General features: G+C 39.5%; 1 protein-coding gene across 1 annotated transcript; it reads right to left on the minus strand.

Moving 5' to 3' along the window:
• Window positions 1–67: 67 nt before the first annotated feature.
• Window positions 68–16,807, minus strand: TRIM59 (tripartite motif containing 59). The gene is made up of 2 exons (XM_003416183.4): window positions 16,682–16,807; window positions 68–3,673 (listed from the first exon to the last, which is right to left on the minus strand). Exons 1-2 carry the CDS (start codon window positions 16,778–16,780, stop codon window positions 2,462–2,464), a joined length of 1,311 nt encoding a protein of 436 aa, XP_003416231.3. The 5' UTR covers window positions 16,781–16,807; the 3' UTR covers window positions 68–2,461.
• Between the last annotated feature and the right edge of the window lie 560 nt (window positions 16,808–17,367).

The raw sequence follows: 17,367 nt of genomic DNA on the forward strand, positions 1-17,367 counted from the left end.
AGATAATACCCATAACCCACCTGAAAATTCCAGTTTCCTGGGCCTTAATAAACCATTCAAATGCAAGTGAAATACCAAAATGAGTTTATTAAAATATGTACTTTCGTTATACATAAAACCTAGAAATAGTGCAAGACTAAGTTATGTAATCTCATCCTCCTGGTAAAAATACAAAACAGCAGCATGTATAATTAGTTACTTGGTACTTAACTATATTCATGCACACGTCATAAAATTCATCAAAAAATAGCTTTATCTGCTAAAACCTAGCAAGTTACAAAACAGTATCAAGCCTAAAAGTTAACAGGCATTATACGTTCCTTCAGTACTTCCAACCAACCCACTGCTGTCGAGTCGACTCATAGCGACCCTATAGGACAGAGTAGAACTGCCCCATTGAGTTTCCAAGGAGCACCTGGCGGATGTGAACGGCCAAGCTCTTCGGTTAGCAGCTGTGGCACTTAACCACTATGCCACCAGGGTTTCCACTTCAGTACTTAGCTACAAGTAATTCTTAAAAGCAGACTGAAAACTAATAAAATTAATCCTGGCCTACTCGAATCCTTTAAAGCCAGCACAAACTCTGAAGCAAATGTATGGTTTTAAATTCTGGTTCTTCTACATAGTAGCTGTATAGCCTTGGGCAAGTTACTCCTGTGCCTGTTGCCTCATCTATACTCATGTGAGAGCTATGCAATTAAGAGCTTGATGTATAAGACTAACATTTCAATGCTTACTAATATTTATATGTATTTACAAATACACAGCACTTTTGTGGTAAACCAAAAGAACAAAACCCATTGCCATCAAGTTGATTCTGACACATAGCAACCCTATAGGACAGAGTTTTAACAGCCTCACATGGTTTCCAAGGAGCGCCTGGTGGATTCAAACTGCCGACCTTTCAGTTGGCAGCCGTAGCTCTTAACCATACCACCACCACGGTTTCCACTTTTGTGGTAAGACTAATATTTTTCTAAGATCAGTGCAACTTAGGTCTAAAGTTAATATTTACATTTCCAAGTAGCTGAACAGATACCACCACGTGACACCCTTCGAGTGCTCTTTGCCCCCACAGTAACTAACTGTGCTAGGCATATTCTGATGTCACAAATATGGCCAGCTTAAATCAAACCTCTTAAGACTTTTTCTCAGATGAGCCCTCAGGAGTGTTTTACAAGTAATGTCCCTACTATAGCCATATTTATTCATTTATAACACACATGTAATCTGTAGGGCCAGAAACATTGCCTAACCTGACCTGGAAAGTCTCTGAATGAGGTAAGACTCAATAGAAGTGTAGTCTGAGAGCAGCAAGTCTGTTTTGGAAGTTGGAAAGCGACAGTTGGCACTAAAGGATGCAGGTACAACAGACCAAAAAGTCCTACCACAAGCATCACAGTTGCAGTCACTGTTAAGATGACTGTATTAAAGGGATCTGACAATATAGGTAGGCTCTCTAAGCAAAATTCAAGGAAACTAGATAAAACTGTTGGCACTCTGGTATCAGCATAAGGGAATGTTTAGGAGATAAAAAGTTAAAGACAATTTTTAAGGCAAAGTTCACAAGATGCCATCAAAATCGTGAAAATGGAATATTACCAATTCCATTCTGTTCAAGTAATTGAAGTAACATTTTAGAATTTTCACCCAATAACTGATTTAACTAGTGGCAAAAGTAAAACACTACACAAGATCAAATACAATCTTCAATTCACAACAAGTCATTGCTAGGTGCTGTCAAGTCGGTTCTGGCTCACAGTGACCCTATGTACAACAAATCATAGGATATGACAGTCACTAGAAAACGTCACTGTTCCCTCTTACTAGATTAACCCAAAACCAATAGCTTTGTTTGGAATGAATGTTTATAAACATTTTAGGGCTCTTAATTTAAAATACATTAGATATGTGACTCAGGAAATGTTTAATCGAATAGAAAAATCTAAGTAATCCCTTATCATTTTATACTGCACTGCTTGACTTTAAAAACCTCACCACCTTTACTCACCATTCAAAAAGTACACAAAGGCATACACACTTTTAGGATTTTAACATTTTTTAATCTAAAAGCTACATATATACGTAAGTGCAAAGCCAACCAGTGCAGTATGTAATTATGGTAAAATAACACTGGCAGGGATGTTTAAATGTCACAGTGCAATATTAAGTCAACTTATATCAAGTCAAAAGTGGGATCATGTATTTTTAATTAAAAATCATGTAAATACTAGATTTTATTCTCATTTTCTAATGATCTGAATCATGTTTTGGCCACTCTGTGTCTTGTTTTTTTCACACATCATTTCTAGCCTACGGAAGTATGAAAGGTGTAACAAATATTTCTATGTATTTGTTGCAACTCTAAAATTTAGCCTGTTAGTTTATCCATGCTATCCCTATTTCTCCATTTCGTCTCTGCAGTACAAAACAAGCCTATTTAAGCAACAGATTTGAATTTTCAACGAGAAATTATTTTCCACATAAATTCCTTCAGCAAATATAGAGTGTGACATAGTCTATCCTTTAAATCATACAGATTGTTGGAAAAACTTTGATAAACAAACAGAGACACTTTGGAGAAACATACTGATGTGACTTCATTTAAAAAGGTGATTATGTGTTGGTTAAAAAAGAGTACCAACATCAGTGTGACTGAAATTAGAGTAACTGTAACGATGTTTAAAATTTTTAAAAATTCAACTTTTTCATCCTTATCAGGCCAGGACAATGGCATCCTTCTTGAAGAAATTTTCATCTCAGGAATGAGGACTTCCTTAATTTGTCCAATTTCTGTTCTGCACCATTCTTCTTTCAGTACTTGGCTTACTCGAGGATAAATTTCAACAGGTTGAACTTCAGGAAGTGGTCTTTGTTTCAGAATCTGCACGCGCCGACGGACATCATCAACTTTTTCAAGAAATTTAAGTGGAGGCTCTTTTTGCAAAGATGTTGTAAGTGTCATTAATTCAAGCTGCTGCGCTCTTATTTCTTTCATTCTTTCAATTTGTGGAGTGTATTCTTGACTAATCAGATTTCCAACATCACAGAGAGCAGTTAGGAAAAAATTTTTTTTCTGTTCTAATGTATCACTAAGCTCCTTAAAATACTGTAGAACAATTTCCTTATCACCTTGGACCATTCTCTCAGAATGCAATTTTTGTTCTTCTAGCTTTTCAATAAGACGAGTAACATCTGTCCAGTGTGTGTCAGTTAACTGTAGGAGCAGTTTTTGAGGCGTGTCCTTTTCTTTCAAATAGGCACTTTCAAGATCATCTATAGGATGACCATGATGTTGACCTATGGTGAGGCAATGACCACAAACTAGTTTTTTATCTAGTAGACAATAAACATTTAATGGCTGCCTGTAGTGTTCAGGGCAGGTGACAATATCTGGATGGTCCTCTTGCTGGTACTTTTCAATAATAGCCTTTAATGCAAAATTAACAGGCAAAGATTCAATACCAGTTGACGCAATTTCAATAATACTCCTGCAGCTCGGGCACTTGAGTGGAATTCGTAAAGGTCTCCATATATAAAAGTTGCCAGATGCCTGAAGAACGTTTTCCAAACAATTTCTACAAAATGTATGAGAGCATGGTAGTACACGAGGATCCTCAAAAATACTGTAACAAATGGGACATGTTAACTCATCCTCAAAATTGTGCATTTCCTGTCAAAAGAAAAAAATATTCTAAGTCTACACATAACAAAGAACTGGCACACATTATGTAAAATTTCAGGAGTTCACCACCAAACTGTTAGCATACTATGTTTTATCATTTAGAATCACCACTCTTCTCAGTTTACTGTGCTGTGGTGGCTTGTGTGTTGCTAACATATTGGAAGCTATGCTCCCGGTATTTCAAATAGCAGTAGGCTCACCCATGGTGAACAGGCTTCAGAAGTTTTCACACTAAGATAGACTAGAAAGGCAGGCCTGGCGATCTACTCCCCAAAACTAGCCAGCGAACACCTTATGAATCTCAAAACACCACTGTCCATCTTATTTGCTTGGGACACCTCACCAAGAGGGTCAATCTTTGGAGAAGAACATCATGCTTCGTGGAGCAGAGGGCCAGCAAGAGCAAGAGGGGAGACCCCTGCTGAGATGGGGGGGCACAGTGGCCACAGTGATGGGCTTGAACATACGGGGAGTTATGAGGATGGCGCAAGAATAGCAGCATTTCGTTCTGCTGTACGTAAGGTCACCATGAGTCACAGTCAACAGCAATCTTATCTCTAGTTATCATTTAAAAAGAAGACAATTATTTACTGAGATGAAAACAATGATGCTTTCTTAGCAATTCAGTTCCCGTGTACGTATTATTAGCTGCCATCCAGTCGACCCTGACTCCTGGCAACCCCAGGCACAACGGGATCAGACCTCTTGATCCATTGGGTTTTCAATGGCTGGTTTGGGGGCAAGTAAGACTGCCAGGCCTTTCTTCCTCATCTTAGTCTGGAAGTTCCGGTAAAACCTGTTTAGCAGCATCCAAGCCAGACTGGTGGTAGCTGCGCTTAAGATGCAGTGATCGGGAATCAAACCCAGGTCTCCTTCATGGAAGACAAGAATTCTACCATTTAACCACCGCTGCCACAATATAATATTGAACACTTGATCCTCTTTCAGAACTTATTCCTTTAGAGCAAAAATCATCCCACACAAGATAACTCCAACTTGTAATAAAGTGCTTCAAAATTAAATTTAGTTAAGTTTGTTTCTATGTAATCCAAACTAAATAAAAATTTAAAGTGTTCTGTTGATGCCTACTTAATTGTTAAGTATACTGTACTAAAGCCAAAATGAACTGCACACAGCCGTCCCTCAGGATCCATGAGGGATTCATTCCAGGAACCCCCACAGATACCAGAATTCAAGGATGCTCTAAAACCCTTATGTAAAATGGTACATATCTGCATATAACCTACACACATCCTCCCGTATACCTTAAATCATCTCTAGATTACTTATCATACCTAATACAAGGTAAGAGAGTTGTCATACTGTATTGTTTAGGGATTAATGACAAAAAAAAGTCTGTACACGTTCAGTATGGACTCAACCATTGTAGGCCTAACTCCAGAGTACATGTCAGATATGAGGCAAACTGTTCAAACAAGTGCTGAAGAGAAGACTGGACATCTGTGAAATGGCAGGGTATGCCTACACATCACTTATGTTTTTTCCCTGAATATTTTCAACCCACAATTGGTTGAATCCACGGATTCGGAACCCACGGATACAGGGGGCCTGCTGTATAATAAATAAAACTAAACATTTCTATTAAAAAAAAATTACAAGTAGGCTTAGAAATATTCTTTAATTCAAAAGAAGAAAACATGCTCCCAGTTGGCTCAATCATGGTTTCTAAAGCAAGTTATTAAATTTCTCTAGTAACCGTTAACTACAAATTTCTTAGCTTCTTGAACTGGAATATTAATTACAGCCCAGAATCAACGTGGTGCAATTTTCTAAGGCAATAATTTTAACTTGAAGAATAGGAAGGGAAAAAATTTTAAGTCATTCCTTGCAATGGAAATGAGCATGAAAAATGGAAGTGCTGATTGTGATAACTATGAATTACCAACTTAGTTAATTTAAGTAAGTGAAAAACTAGCACATTAGTGGTAAAGAACATAAAGACCACCATTAGTCATCTCCCTTTCATGAAAAAGTCCCCTGGTGAGTATTTCCTCCAGACAGAAAAGAAACAAGCAACTTGACCTCTTGGCAAGCTGTTACTGACAACAACAGGCACGTGACAGTTTTGCACCCTACCACCTCTTACAGTGTCCCTTTGTAACTATGCCCAAAGCAAGCCACTGTCCGGGGTTGGGACGCACTTATACTTGACAGAAAAATTAAGTTATGCCACTGTTTAAAGATCCTTAAAAAACAAACAAATTCAGGTATCATTCATGTAGAATATAACACACTACCAAATCCTCTCCAAATGATAACAATAAAAGTTGGAGAGAACAGCACCTAAAAATAACTAACTGTATTTTAAATAAACAAAAAACCTCTTTAGACTTTTTCTACTCTTGGCTCCCTTCATGATTTGCAAAACCAAACTCTTACTCATCCTTCAAGTCTCAAACTGAGCCATCCCCCAGATCAGGTCCCCTGTTAATCTCATTGAACACTGCCACTTTTCCTTCATAGCACTTAACAAGATTTTATTTGAAATAATTTTGTAACATTTTTGTATACATTAGAATGTAAGCCGTAAGGGCAAGAAACATGTCCAAACTATAGTTATAGTACTGTAATCTAGCACAAACTTGACACACAGTAGGCATTCATTTACTACTGAATGAGCAAATGCCTCTTAAGAGACAAATTTAATTTAAAAGGGGGGGGGCAAAATGTCTATTTTGCTTAGGAAAAACTGTAACAGTAGAGTCCATTAGAAAACACTCCATTCTGAATGGTAATATTCAGAACCCTATGGAGTCGAGATGTGCCAAGAGAGATTAAGCTGGAATTGTGAGGCATTCCAGAAAACTAAGGTAATTGGGCAACAATACAGAAGACGACATTGACAGCAAATTAATTCAAGTGAATGCGCTGTACACCTACATGGAGCTCTGAAGTCACACAAAAATCATCCAAGAAAAAATGTTTCTTGGGTATTTTAGTGATGTCAGAATTCACAATAAAGGGATACACAGAACAGCACTTTGTAAGGAATAAAATTCAAAGACTAGACATATGTTCAATCTAGATTTATTATTAGAGCTATTTAATGTTTAAGTACCTAATCTAGCTCTAAAACAGAATCCTTCCCATCCAAAGCTCTATTATATTTTGTTGAAAAGCTAGGGAACAACTTTCTCCTGAGAACCCAAAAGCTCAACTTTCTTTAGGAAAAGAGTACCCATAACATTGTAAAGAAAATGTCATCTACTGAGCTTATATAAAATGGAAGCAAAAATCATGATGGTCTCAAAGTATAAAAATTATAAAATTTAGTCAGCTTTGTGGATAGCATGAAGGTCACAGAAATCAAATTTTATTCTCCTCTGATTTATTGTAACATTTAGGCAACAAATTCACCATAAGTCAAAACTGGCTGAAAAAGCAAGGCTGGCTGAAAGATAACGTCATAGGTCCAGGAACTTCCTGACTATGGCTGCTGCCAGAGGAATAGGAAATATAGATGGTGATCATGTGGTTAAGCACCCAGCTGCTAACCAAAAGGCCGGTGGTTCAACCCAACAGCCCCTTTGTAGGAGAAATATGTGGCAGTCTGCTTCCATAAAAATTGACACCCTTGGAAACCCTACCGGACTGCTCTGCTCTGTTCTATAGCGTCACTGAGTCGGAACGGACTCGACGGCAAAGGATTTTTTTCTGTTCTGACCCTGGCAGAAGCCTAGAGATTCTACAGAAAGGCTGAACCATACAGGTTCTAGACTGATGAACTCTACATCCAGTTGCAGTAGGGATGAATCACCACAGTGGAAACGGGGATTCAGTGAAAACTGACATTTCCAATAAAACTGGAAACTGGATGGAAATATGCAATATCCAGGTGGTCCTGTACTGTAGCTACTACTGACTTGTGGCTCCAGAGCTCCTGAAAACAGTACTACTGACCTGTGGCTACAGAGCTCCTGAATCAGTCTAGAGCCCACTATCATAAGAACTCAAGAAAAGTTTAAACACAGAAGAAAACATTCTTTGATGGTTACGAGGGTGGGGAGGGAGGGAGGGGGGAATTCACTAATTAGCAGACAAGAATTAGGTGAAGGGAAAGACAACACACAATACATGGGAAGTCAGCACAACTAACTGGACTAATCCAAAAGCTAAGAAGTTTCATGAACACAACCAAACACTTCAAGGGACAGAGTAGCAGGGCTGGGGGTCTGGGGACCATCGTTTCAGGGGACATCTAAGTCAACAGGCCTAACGAAGTGTTATTAAGAAAACATTCTGCATCCCACTTTGATGAGTGACATCTAGGGTCTTAAAAGCTAGCAAGCAGCCATCTAGGATGCATTAATTGGTCTCAACCCATCTGGAGCAAAGGAGAATGAAAAACACCAAGGACACAAGGAAAATATGAGCCCAAGATAAAGGGCGACATAAACCAGAAACTCCTTCAGCCTGAGATCAGAGGAACTAGATGGCACATGGCTACCACCAAGGACTCCCCTGACAGGACACAACAGAGAATCCCTGATGGTGCAGGACAAAAGTAGGATGCAGACTTCAAATTCTAGTAAAAAGACCAGCCTTAATGGTCTCACTGAGACTGAAGGGACCCCAGAGGTCACGGCCCCCGGACTCTCTGTTAGCCCAAAACTAAAACCATTCCTGAAGCCAACTCTTAGACAACGATTAGACTGAACTAGAAGCCATAAAATGATACTGGTGAGAAGTGTACTTCTTAGCTCAAGTAGACACATGAGGCTATGTCGGCAGCTCCTGTCCAGAGGTGAGATGAGATGGCAGAGGGGGCAGGAGCTAACTGAATGGACGTGGGAAATACAGGGTGGAAAGAAAGAGTGTGCTGTCACATTGTACGGAGAGCAACTAGGGTCATATAACAATGTGTGTCTAAGTTTTTGTATGAGAGACTGACTTGAATTGTAAACTTTTACTTAAAGAACAATAAAAAAGAAATATGTCTAGTACAGCTGAAGAAGTAAATTCCTATTTTATAGTCTCATGTGGCTAGTGGCTACTCCCTCTTGAATGCTAGAGTTCTGCTTATACCCCCTAGACAGAAAAGTGGAAGATTTCTCTGGGGAAACCAACCAAGAGAAAATATTTACCAGTACTGACAATTCGGAGGAATTCTACCTAACCCTGGCAGCCACCTGCTCACTGTACAGTACTGGATGTCAAACTTTGGTTTCAGAAATTTTTACAATTTTTTTAATTACTGAGACCTCCAAAAGGTTTTACTTATTTCTAATACAGAATAAGCCAACACATCTTAAAAATATTTAGTAATTTGTTTGAAAATGTTAACCTGTTTTATGAAAAATATTTTTCAAAACCAAAAAAAAAAAAAAAAATGAGTGGTATGGTTTTACATTTTTACAAGCCTCTTTAATGTCTAACTTAATACAAGACAGATTCCCACGCCACTTCAGCGTTTCATCTATTGTATCAGAAGTCACATAGCCTCTGGAATATTCTACCGTATGCTCATGAGAGAATGAGTGTGAAATAGGCAAATATAATATCTTAGTATTACTAACCATATTATTATGAAAATAGTTTGGATCTGAAAGGATCTCAGACTCCTATAAAATCACCAAACCACACTTTGAGAATGGCTACCCTATAATGAAACCCTCTAGCTGAAATGTGTCCTCTACACAAAGAGGTTCAGCAGTTTACTCCTCTTCTCAACCATGGACAAACAAGAATCACTAGAAATTTGAGGAAAACCGTCAACGTGAAGCAGACCAAAAATAGCAAGCAGAAAAAGGAAGCTCAGGGACAAAAATAATGTAACAAACACAATAAACTTCAAAATAGAATATTAATATCCTCAGGAAGATAACAGATTTCCATTAAACAAGAACAGAATGCTATGTAAATAAGAATATTACAAGAATAAGAGAGAACTCTCAGAAATTAAAAATGAGCAGAATTTTTTTTTTTTAATCAATAAAAGGCTTGAATGATAAAACCAGAGAAATCAGAAAAAAGACCAAAAAGTGGAAAATGTGAGATAAAATAATTAGAGTACCAACCCAGGAAGTCCAATATCTACATAACAAAAGTCTCAGGGGGGAAAAAAAAAAAAAAGAGCACCAGTGGAGTCAACAGAACTATAAATGCATTAAAAAATTTCCCAGAATTGAAGGAAATATATTTCCAGGCTGAAAAGGTCCACCAAATGCCCAGCACATTAAAGTTGAAAAAAAAAAAAAAAAACTATAATATTTTAAAACATTGAAGATGATGATAAAATTCTAAAAAGCTTCCAGATTAAAAAAAAACACATCACATACAAATGGTATCAGATTTCTCAACAACGGAAGCTAGAAGACAATGAGGCAGTGCCTTCAATATTCTCAGGAAAAATGGCTTCCACTAAAATTCTATACCCAGAAAATCCATCAAATCAATTTTGAGAGTAGAATAAGATGGTTTCTGACACACAAGGTCTCAAAACTTAATAACCCCCTGACTACCCTTTCTAAAGAAGCTACTGTAGGGAAACAAAGCAAGAACTGTCACCAGGACAAGGGTGAAACAAAGTCCAGGACAACTATACTGCAAGCCCAGAGAACAAGTCTGGAGGAGGAAGACAGAGAGATCCAGAATGGATGTCTTTAAGTAAAAACTAGAGCTTAGAGAGTATCTCATGTATCTGAACATGCTGAGAGGAATAAGAAAACTAAATTGAAGGAAAGGTGAAAGAATCATGCAACAAAAGGAAATATTATAGTACATTACAAAGTCCAGTTATAATATTAACACACACATAGCAAACACTAATTTTTGATTTTACCAAAAAGGGTGATAAAAGCACAGAGATGAGGAAGTAAGAGAAGGGAACAGTGTTTAAGACCTTAAGCTTCTCTTATAGTCAATCCACCACCACCACCCATTGCCATCGAGTCGATTCCTACTCACAGCACCTTATAGGACAGAGCAGAAGTGCCCCACAGGGTTTCCAAGGCTATAACCTTTACAGAACCACACTGCCACATCTTCCTCCCACGGAGTGGCTGGTGGGCTCAAACCACTGACCTTTCGGTTAGCAGTCAAGTGCTTAACCATTGTGATACCAGGGTTCCTCTAAGTACTCAATTAAAAAAAAAAAAAAAACCGTCCCTGTCGAGTCGATTCTGACTCAACAATACCTAAAAATGAAAATCAACTCACACTGTAAATATAATTTAGAAAAACAGAAACAAATGGCAAAGGAAACAGTTAAAAGAGATGAAAGTGATTGCTTCCGGAGAACAGAAACAAGAGTGGAGAGAGTTATGGCCAGGGACCGCTACTCTTCATTGCAAACCTAAATAATTTTGTTATACTTTTAACTATGAACATACAAGTAAAAAATATTTGAAAAGACAGACAAGCATCCAGGCAGAGAAGTGGGTTACCTAAATAAAAATGGAAAAGAAAAACATAGGGGTCTCAGAATTCTCCTCTGGAAGACCATAATTTCCAAAGATGCCCACAATAACTACTCCCCTCCACTCCATCTGCTCTTCTGTAATGTGACTTTGCTGCTACCTCCTCATCAAAAAATGGAATCTGCTCCACGCACCTCCCCCCCCCCCCAAAAAAAACACTTGGGCAGGCCATGAGACTGCTCTGACCAGTAAGATACAGTGCAAGCTATGTTGTGCCTATACTGTGAATACCCCTTAACTAGCCTGGCAGCTTCCTGCCTCTTGGAGCCACAAACCCCTGTGTAAGAAGTCCAGGCTGGAGAGAAAAGCCAAGTGGAGGAGCACTGAGGTGCCAGACATGTGAGTGAAGAAGCCACCTTGGACATCCAGCCAGCCAAGCCTCCAGATAACTTCAGCCCAAGCCACTACTGACTGCAAACGCAGAGACCCCAAGTGACAACTGCCACAGGCAATTTAAACCATGGAAAATAATAAATTGGTTTAAGCCACTAAGTAGTAGGGTAGTTTGTTATACAGCAACAGATTGCCAGAACATCTCTAAGGTAACAAGCAATGCTAGAAGGCAACAAAGCAATGTCCACAGGTTTTGGTTTTGTTATTTTATTATCAAACAAAAAGGAATATAAAATGATTCAGCTAAAAAGACAATGTAGACTAATTTCAAAAAAGTGGATACTGATATAAAAGCCTAAACACAATTATTAGCAAAAACAAATCCAGGAATACATAAAAAGAGAAGCATAACATGATCGAGGAGTCCTCGTGGCGCCAACGCTAATCAAAAGTTCAGCGGTAAGAACCCACCAGCGACATCACAGGAGAAGAGACCTGCCAATCTGCTCCTGTAAAGATTTCTGCCCACAAAACCCTATGGGGCAGTTCTACTCTGTCCTATAGGGTCGCTATCACTATGCGTTGGAATCGACTCAACAGCATACAACTATGATACCATGATGACATAAAGTTCTTTCCAGTAATGTAATTAATAAGAGAAAATCTATTAACATAGCCCACTCAATTAGTTAATGGAGAAAAACTATGACCACATTCGATGTGAAAAAGGCATGTGATACAAAAGCCAGTAAAGAAATACACAGGATACAATGGACAAAAAATTTTCTTTAAAAATGCTCAACCTCTATAATTTTTAAAACACAAGTTTAAAATAGATACCATTTTACCCATTAGACTGCCAAGAACTAAAAGGCTGCATTATCTGTACTGTTCTCCGAGAGTAGCAAAACAGCAGATTTCACACACTGTTAACAGGAGCTTAATTTTTCGGGGAAGGCTGTGATTTGGCAATATCTGTTAAAATATAATTAAGTTTATAGTGATTTTCAACAAGTTTTAGTCTACAAAAATATTCAAGCAATGTGTAGCAAAGATATATGATATGTGTCTCGGTGGAATCAAAGAACAAGGTTCCAGTTTTACAAGTTTAGAAGCTCTTTTTTTAAAACTACGCCCAAAGAACTGTGATCTATTAAACCACCATAAAATGTAAGTCTGGAAATATATGCATCAAACTCATAGCAAAGGGTTCTCTCTGAGAGATGGGAATGGAGGGGTGTGAGAATTTATTTTCCTCTACTTCAAAAGTTGTTACACGAAAATTTTTAAAGTTCTAAATAACACATTCTCTTTATAAATATTTCAAAAGTCTTACTTCACCTCCAAATCTCATCCCTATCTATTTCAAAGATAACCATGGCTTTTGGCTTAATATTATCCTTCTAGGTTTTTTTCTATCCATTATGTATATAAGCAAATAGTTATGATTTATATACAAATATACACACACACAGCTTCTCTATGCATATTTGCAACTCTTAACAGAGATACTTTGAACTGCTAGGCTAAAGGGTACGTGCATTTTAAGCTTCAAGACACAGCAAAACTGTCCTTCAAAATGGATACAGCAACTTAAAATTACACATGCTCACCAGCACACATTTTTCCACTGTTACCAACACGTTTTTTTTTTTTTTTGAAGGTGAGAGCTCACTCTTGTTTAACTTTTCTTTCCCTGATATTAGTAGCTGCTCTTTTCTAAAATGTTTAACTACTTTGTAGGTCTTTATATGTTCTAGCTATTAATATTAATACCCTTGTCAGTAACGTCCTCGCCATCTACCACTTGTCTTTTAATTTTATTGTACAGTTAATTTTCCTATAACCCAACCTATTCTTTTTCTTTACGGTTTATGCATTTTACTTATAAAGGCTGTTCCACTCTCTGTGTTAACATCTCATGTATTTTCTTTTAGTACTAGCCTACAGCTTTATTCTTTATCTCTGGATCTTTACCTGGAACGTGTTTTTGTTTTTGGTGAAGTAGAGATCTAATTTAAGTATCTTCCAAAAATACAGCCAAATGCCTCCAAACCATTTAAGTAGTCTAATCTTTGCTCCTTAAAATGCCACCTTTATCATACATTCATGTTATATTCATCATTTCATTGCTCTTTTCTTAACATTACTACCACGTTTTAATGACTATATAATATTTTGATACCTGGTAGAGAAAGTCTCCTCCTCCTCCACGTGTTTCAAATGTGCCTTGCCTATCTATCACCCAGCCTTTCTTCTGCCAAATTTATTTTGGTGCCAGTGTGTACTATTTCTATACTTTTAAAAAGTAATAAAAAGTGATAAATTCACGTGAAATATATCTTCCTCCAGTGAGTACTAAAAGCCCAAGTAAAACTTTGTAGATTAATTCAAGATTTCTTGTTTCCCTTTTATAAGTCACCAAGAAATACAAACAAAAAAACTTACCAGAAAAATTATTTCACAAATTTCTTGTGTTTAACTCAATCAATGCAAACACACTCAGGAATTTCCAAACTTTTTACGAGGTCTCTCTCCAGTGGGCTGATTCTATATGGAACGTCAATGTCTAACCATAGCATTATGGATGGCCAACTTTGATAATAATTGATATAGAATTAAGTAGTACCAAAAATATCATTACCCAGTTACTTCACTGTATTAGATGTTTACCTTTGATGTTTACCTATGCCTCATTGTGTTTTTAGAGAAGTGACAAATACCAACAGTTGCTGGAGGAACAGTTGAGGTACCACTTGTGCCCAGAAAGCCCAACAATTCGGTGGCCAAATAAATTGTCACAAAGGACCTCTTCCTTACAGCATTTTTTTAAAACTTTTAATTCACTAACGCTTCACTGCCTTTCATTTCTAAACATGAGTAGTTATAAAACATTCATTACCTTTTAAAGCCTCCGAAGAGAAACTGTATTTACTACATAGAGTTAGATGACCTGCCAAAGGACTTATAGTGAGTCAGCTGTATGTCTGGGAAAACTCAAAAGGTGCCACTACCCAGACTGGGGCTCACATCTTTGTGACCTTAACTAATTAAAGAGAAAGGAACACTTCATTCAAGACTTAAGAAATACTAACTGTGCCATGTTTATACATACACATTTTTTAAAATACGTTTGTAACATAAAATAGGAAAATAATGAAGGACCACCATTAATTCTTTCAAATAATAAAAAAAAAACTATAGTCAGAGATAATTTTAGCTGTCCATTTGTACTGTTTTCCTTCATTCTGACATCAAACTCAGTTCCCCCCAAACAAAAAAAGGAACTATAACGAAATTTAACTACAACCGACATGAAAAGTTGAGGTTTTGTTCTCATACTTTTCAAAATGCAAATATATTTGCCAGAAATATTCCACAACATGTATAATGAAAGGCAATGTCAAAGCTGACACTGTCTAAAATAAAAATCGTCACCCTGCCACACTAGCAAAATGATGGTATATTCCCTTAAAGGATAGCTACTTGGCATTAAAAAAGAATGCAGTAGATAGCATGTACAGGCATTATGAAAAATTTTCCAATTAACTTATCAAATGCATTTCGAGATTTGTATGTATAATATTGTGTGTGTGGGCATGTGTGCGTGTGTGTACCTATGTATGTGTGTGAATACATACACACCCTTTTAAAATTTCTGAAGCGTAACCAAAGTGACCACCTTCAAGCGATAGGTCAGATGAGGACACTTACTTTCCACTTACGCTCCTTCTATATACTGAACATTTTTTTAAGATATAAAAATTTCATCTTATTGTTTAAATTATAAATTCAATAAAAATTTACTGAAGATTTCTTTCATATTCTCTTAATTTACCAGAGCTCACACCTTACCTACTTTGTTGATCTCCTGGTTTGGGGACCAAAAATATACTTTATCTTCTCCAACTTTTTCAGATTCCTTCTTACTCTAAATTTAAAATAATTTTATATCTTTAATGTTATATTTACTTCCTTAAAGAATATACTTAACAGGTCATACGAATGTTACTCCACTGTATTTGATATTTACCTTTGATGCTTACCTCATCGTGTTTTTAGAAAAACGAATGACAAACACCAACAGTTATTGCAGCAGCACAAGTACTACTTGTGCCTGGAAAGCCGCAACGATTCTGTGACCAAATAAACTCTTAAAAACACCAAACCCAGTACCCTCGAGTCGATTCCGACTCCTAGCGACCCCATAGGACAGAGCAGAACTGCCCTATAGAGTTTCCAAGGAGCGCCTGGGGGATTCGAACTGCCGACCCTTTGGCTAGCAGCCGTAGCACTTAACCACTACGCCACCAGGGTTTCCAAATTCTCACAAAGGACCTTTTTTTTTTTTTTTTTTTTACAGCGTCAGGTATCTTATGAGCTCGGGACAATGTGAGCCAATAATGGTGATGACGGAACAAACATTCACGGTCATTTTAGACTGCTTAAAGTGAAGTAGGGAAACCCCGGTGGCGCAGCGGTTAAGAGCTACGTTTGGTAACCCAAGGGTCGGCAGTTTGAACCCGCCAGGCGCGCCCTGGAAACTCTATGGGGCAGTTCTACTCTGTCCTATAGGGTCGCTAGGAGTCGGAATCGACTCGACGGCACTGGGTTTGGTTTGGTTTTTCTAAAGCGAAGTGGAAGACAAGAATCATCCATGGGACTACAAAGATTTTGCCAACCCCAAGCTATAAATATTACCTTAGATTATTCCCATATACACCTGTGTTCATACCTCTCAGTTCTGCCACTTAAATGCTACGGGACCCTGGGCCCCTTTTGCCTAACTCCTCTCAGAAGTGAGGTTTCCACATCTGTAAAATGGGCATAATTACACACTCCCGGGAAAGTCCCGTGAGATCTCGCGCCGGGAAGGCGCTCAAAATGGCAGCACCCTCGGCTTCCTCGAGGGTTGGCGGCAAACGCTCCGGGCCTCCGTCCCAGCGCCGCGCGGCGGCCAGTCCTGTGGAGGCGGCTCCGCTCGCCCTCAGCTCCAGAGGGCCCTGCCCCACAGAAGTGCGGCTCCACTCCGGGGCGCGGGTAAGACACTCCCCAACTTCCATCTGGGACAAGACCGGACGGACGCAGGACCCGAAGTCTGCTTCTCCAGCACCAAGCCGCACGACGGCCGCTCCACACGCCGGCATACCGGCCTGAACTACAGGAAAAGAAAATGGACGCGGAGCCGCCTTCCCGGGCTCGAAGATAAGGCCCCGACACTCACCGTGAGGAGCGAGACGCCAAGCAACGCCACACAGCCGCCACCGAGCCCCGCGGCCTCCAAGCGGACGCTAAGAGCCGCTCGGCGTCCCCCGCCCTGCATCCCTCCTCCCCGAGCGACTCCCGTGCTCGGGGCGGGGCTTCGCGCAGCCTCAGGACGCAGGCGCCGTCTCCTGGCAACGTTCAACTGCGTAGCATCAGCCAATGGCAAAGAGCGCGGGCCGAGGTTCGAAAGTCAACGGCCGGCGGCGAGGGCCGAGGCGGCGGGGGCTTGGCCGGGATGACTTGGCTGGAGGCCCTGCCCAGCTTCCGGGCGCATGCGCACTAGGCGTGCCTCGCCTCAGGAACCGTGGGGCGCGGTGCTTTCGGCTGCGGGGCGCCCCGGCGGTCGTGGCTCCTGGGCCGGGGTCCACCCGGGAAACGGGTAGTGCTAGTGGCCCCGGGAGAGGGGATCCTGGTGGGGACAAAGCCGAAGCGCGGTCGACTGCCCATTTCTGGGGGAAAGATTCATGGGACTTTTTACACTGAGCCAAGTCGGCACGTTCTGATTCTACCCTTTACAGCTCAGTGCCTTCCATTATTACCTCACAGGCTCCCGGCCCAGAGGAGTCCCCACCCACCCTGAGGACACGCGCTCGTGGCTCTGCTGACCTAGGCACACTCCGTGCTGCTCGGGGCCAGAGTTTCCTT

Source organism: Loxodonta africana, chromosome 23 (assembly GCF_030014295.1).
Source record: "Loxodonta africana isolate mLoxAfr1 chromosome 23, mLoxAfr1.hap2, whole genome shotgun sequence".
NCBI classification, from domain to species: Eukaryota; Metazoa; Chordata; class Mammalia; order Proboscidea; family Elephantidae; genus Loxodonta; species Loxodonta africana.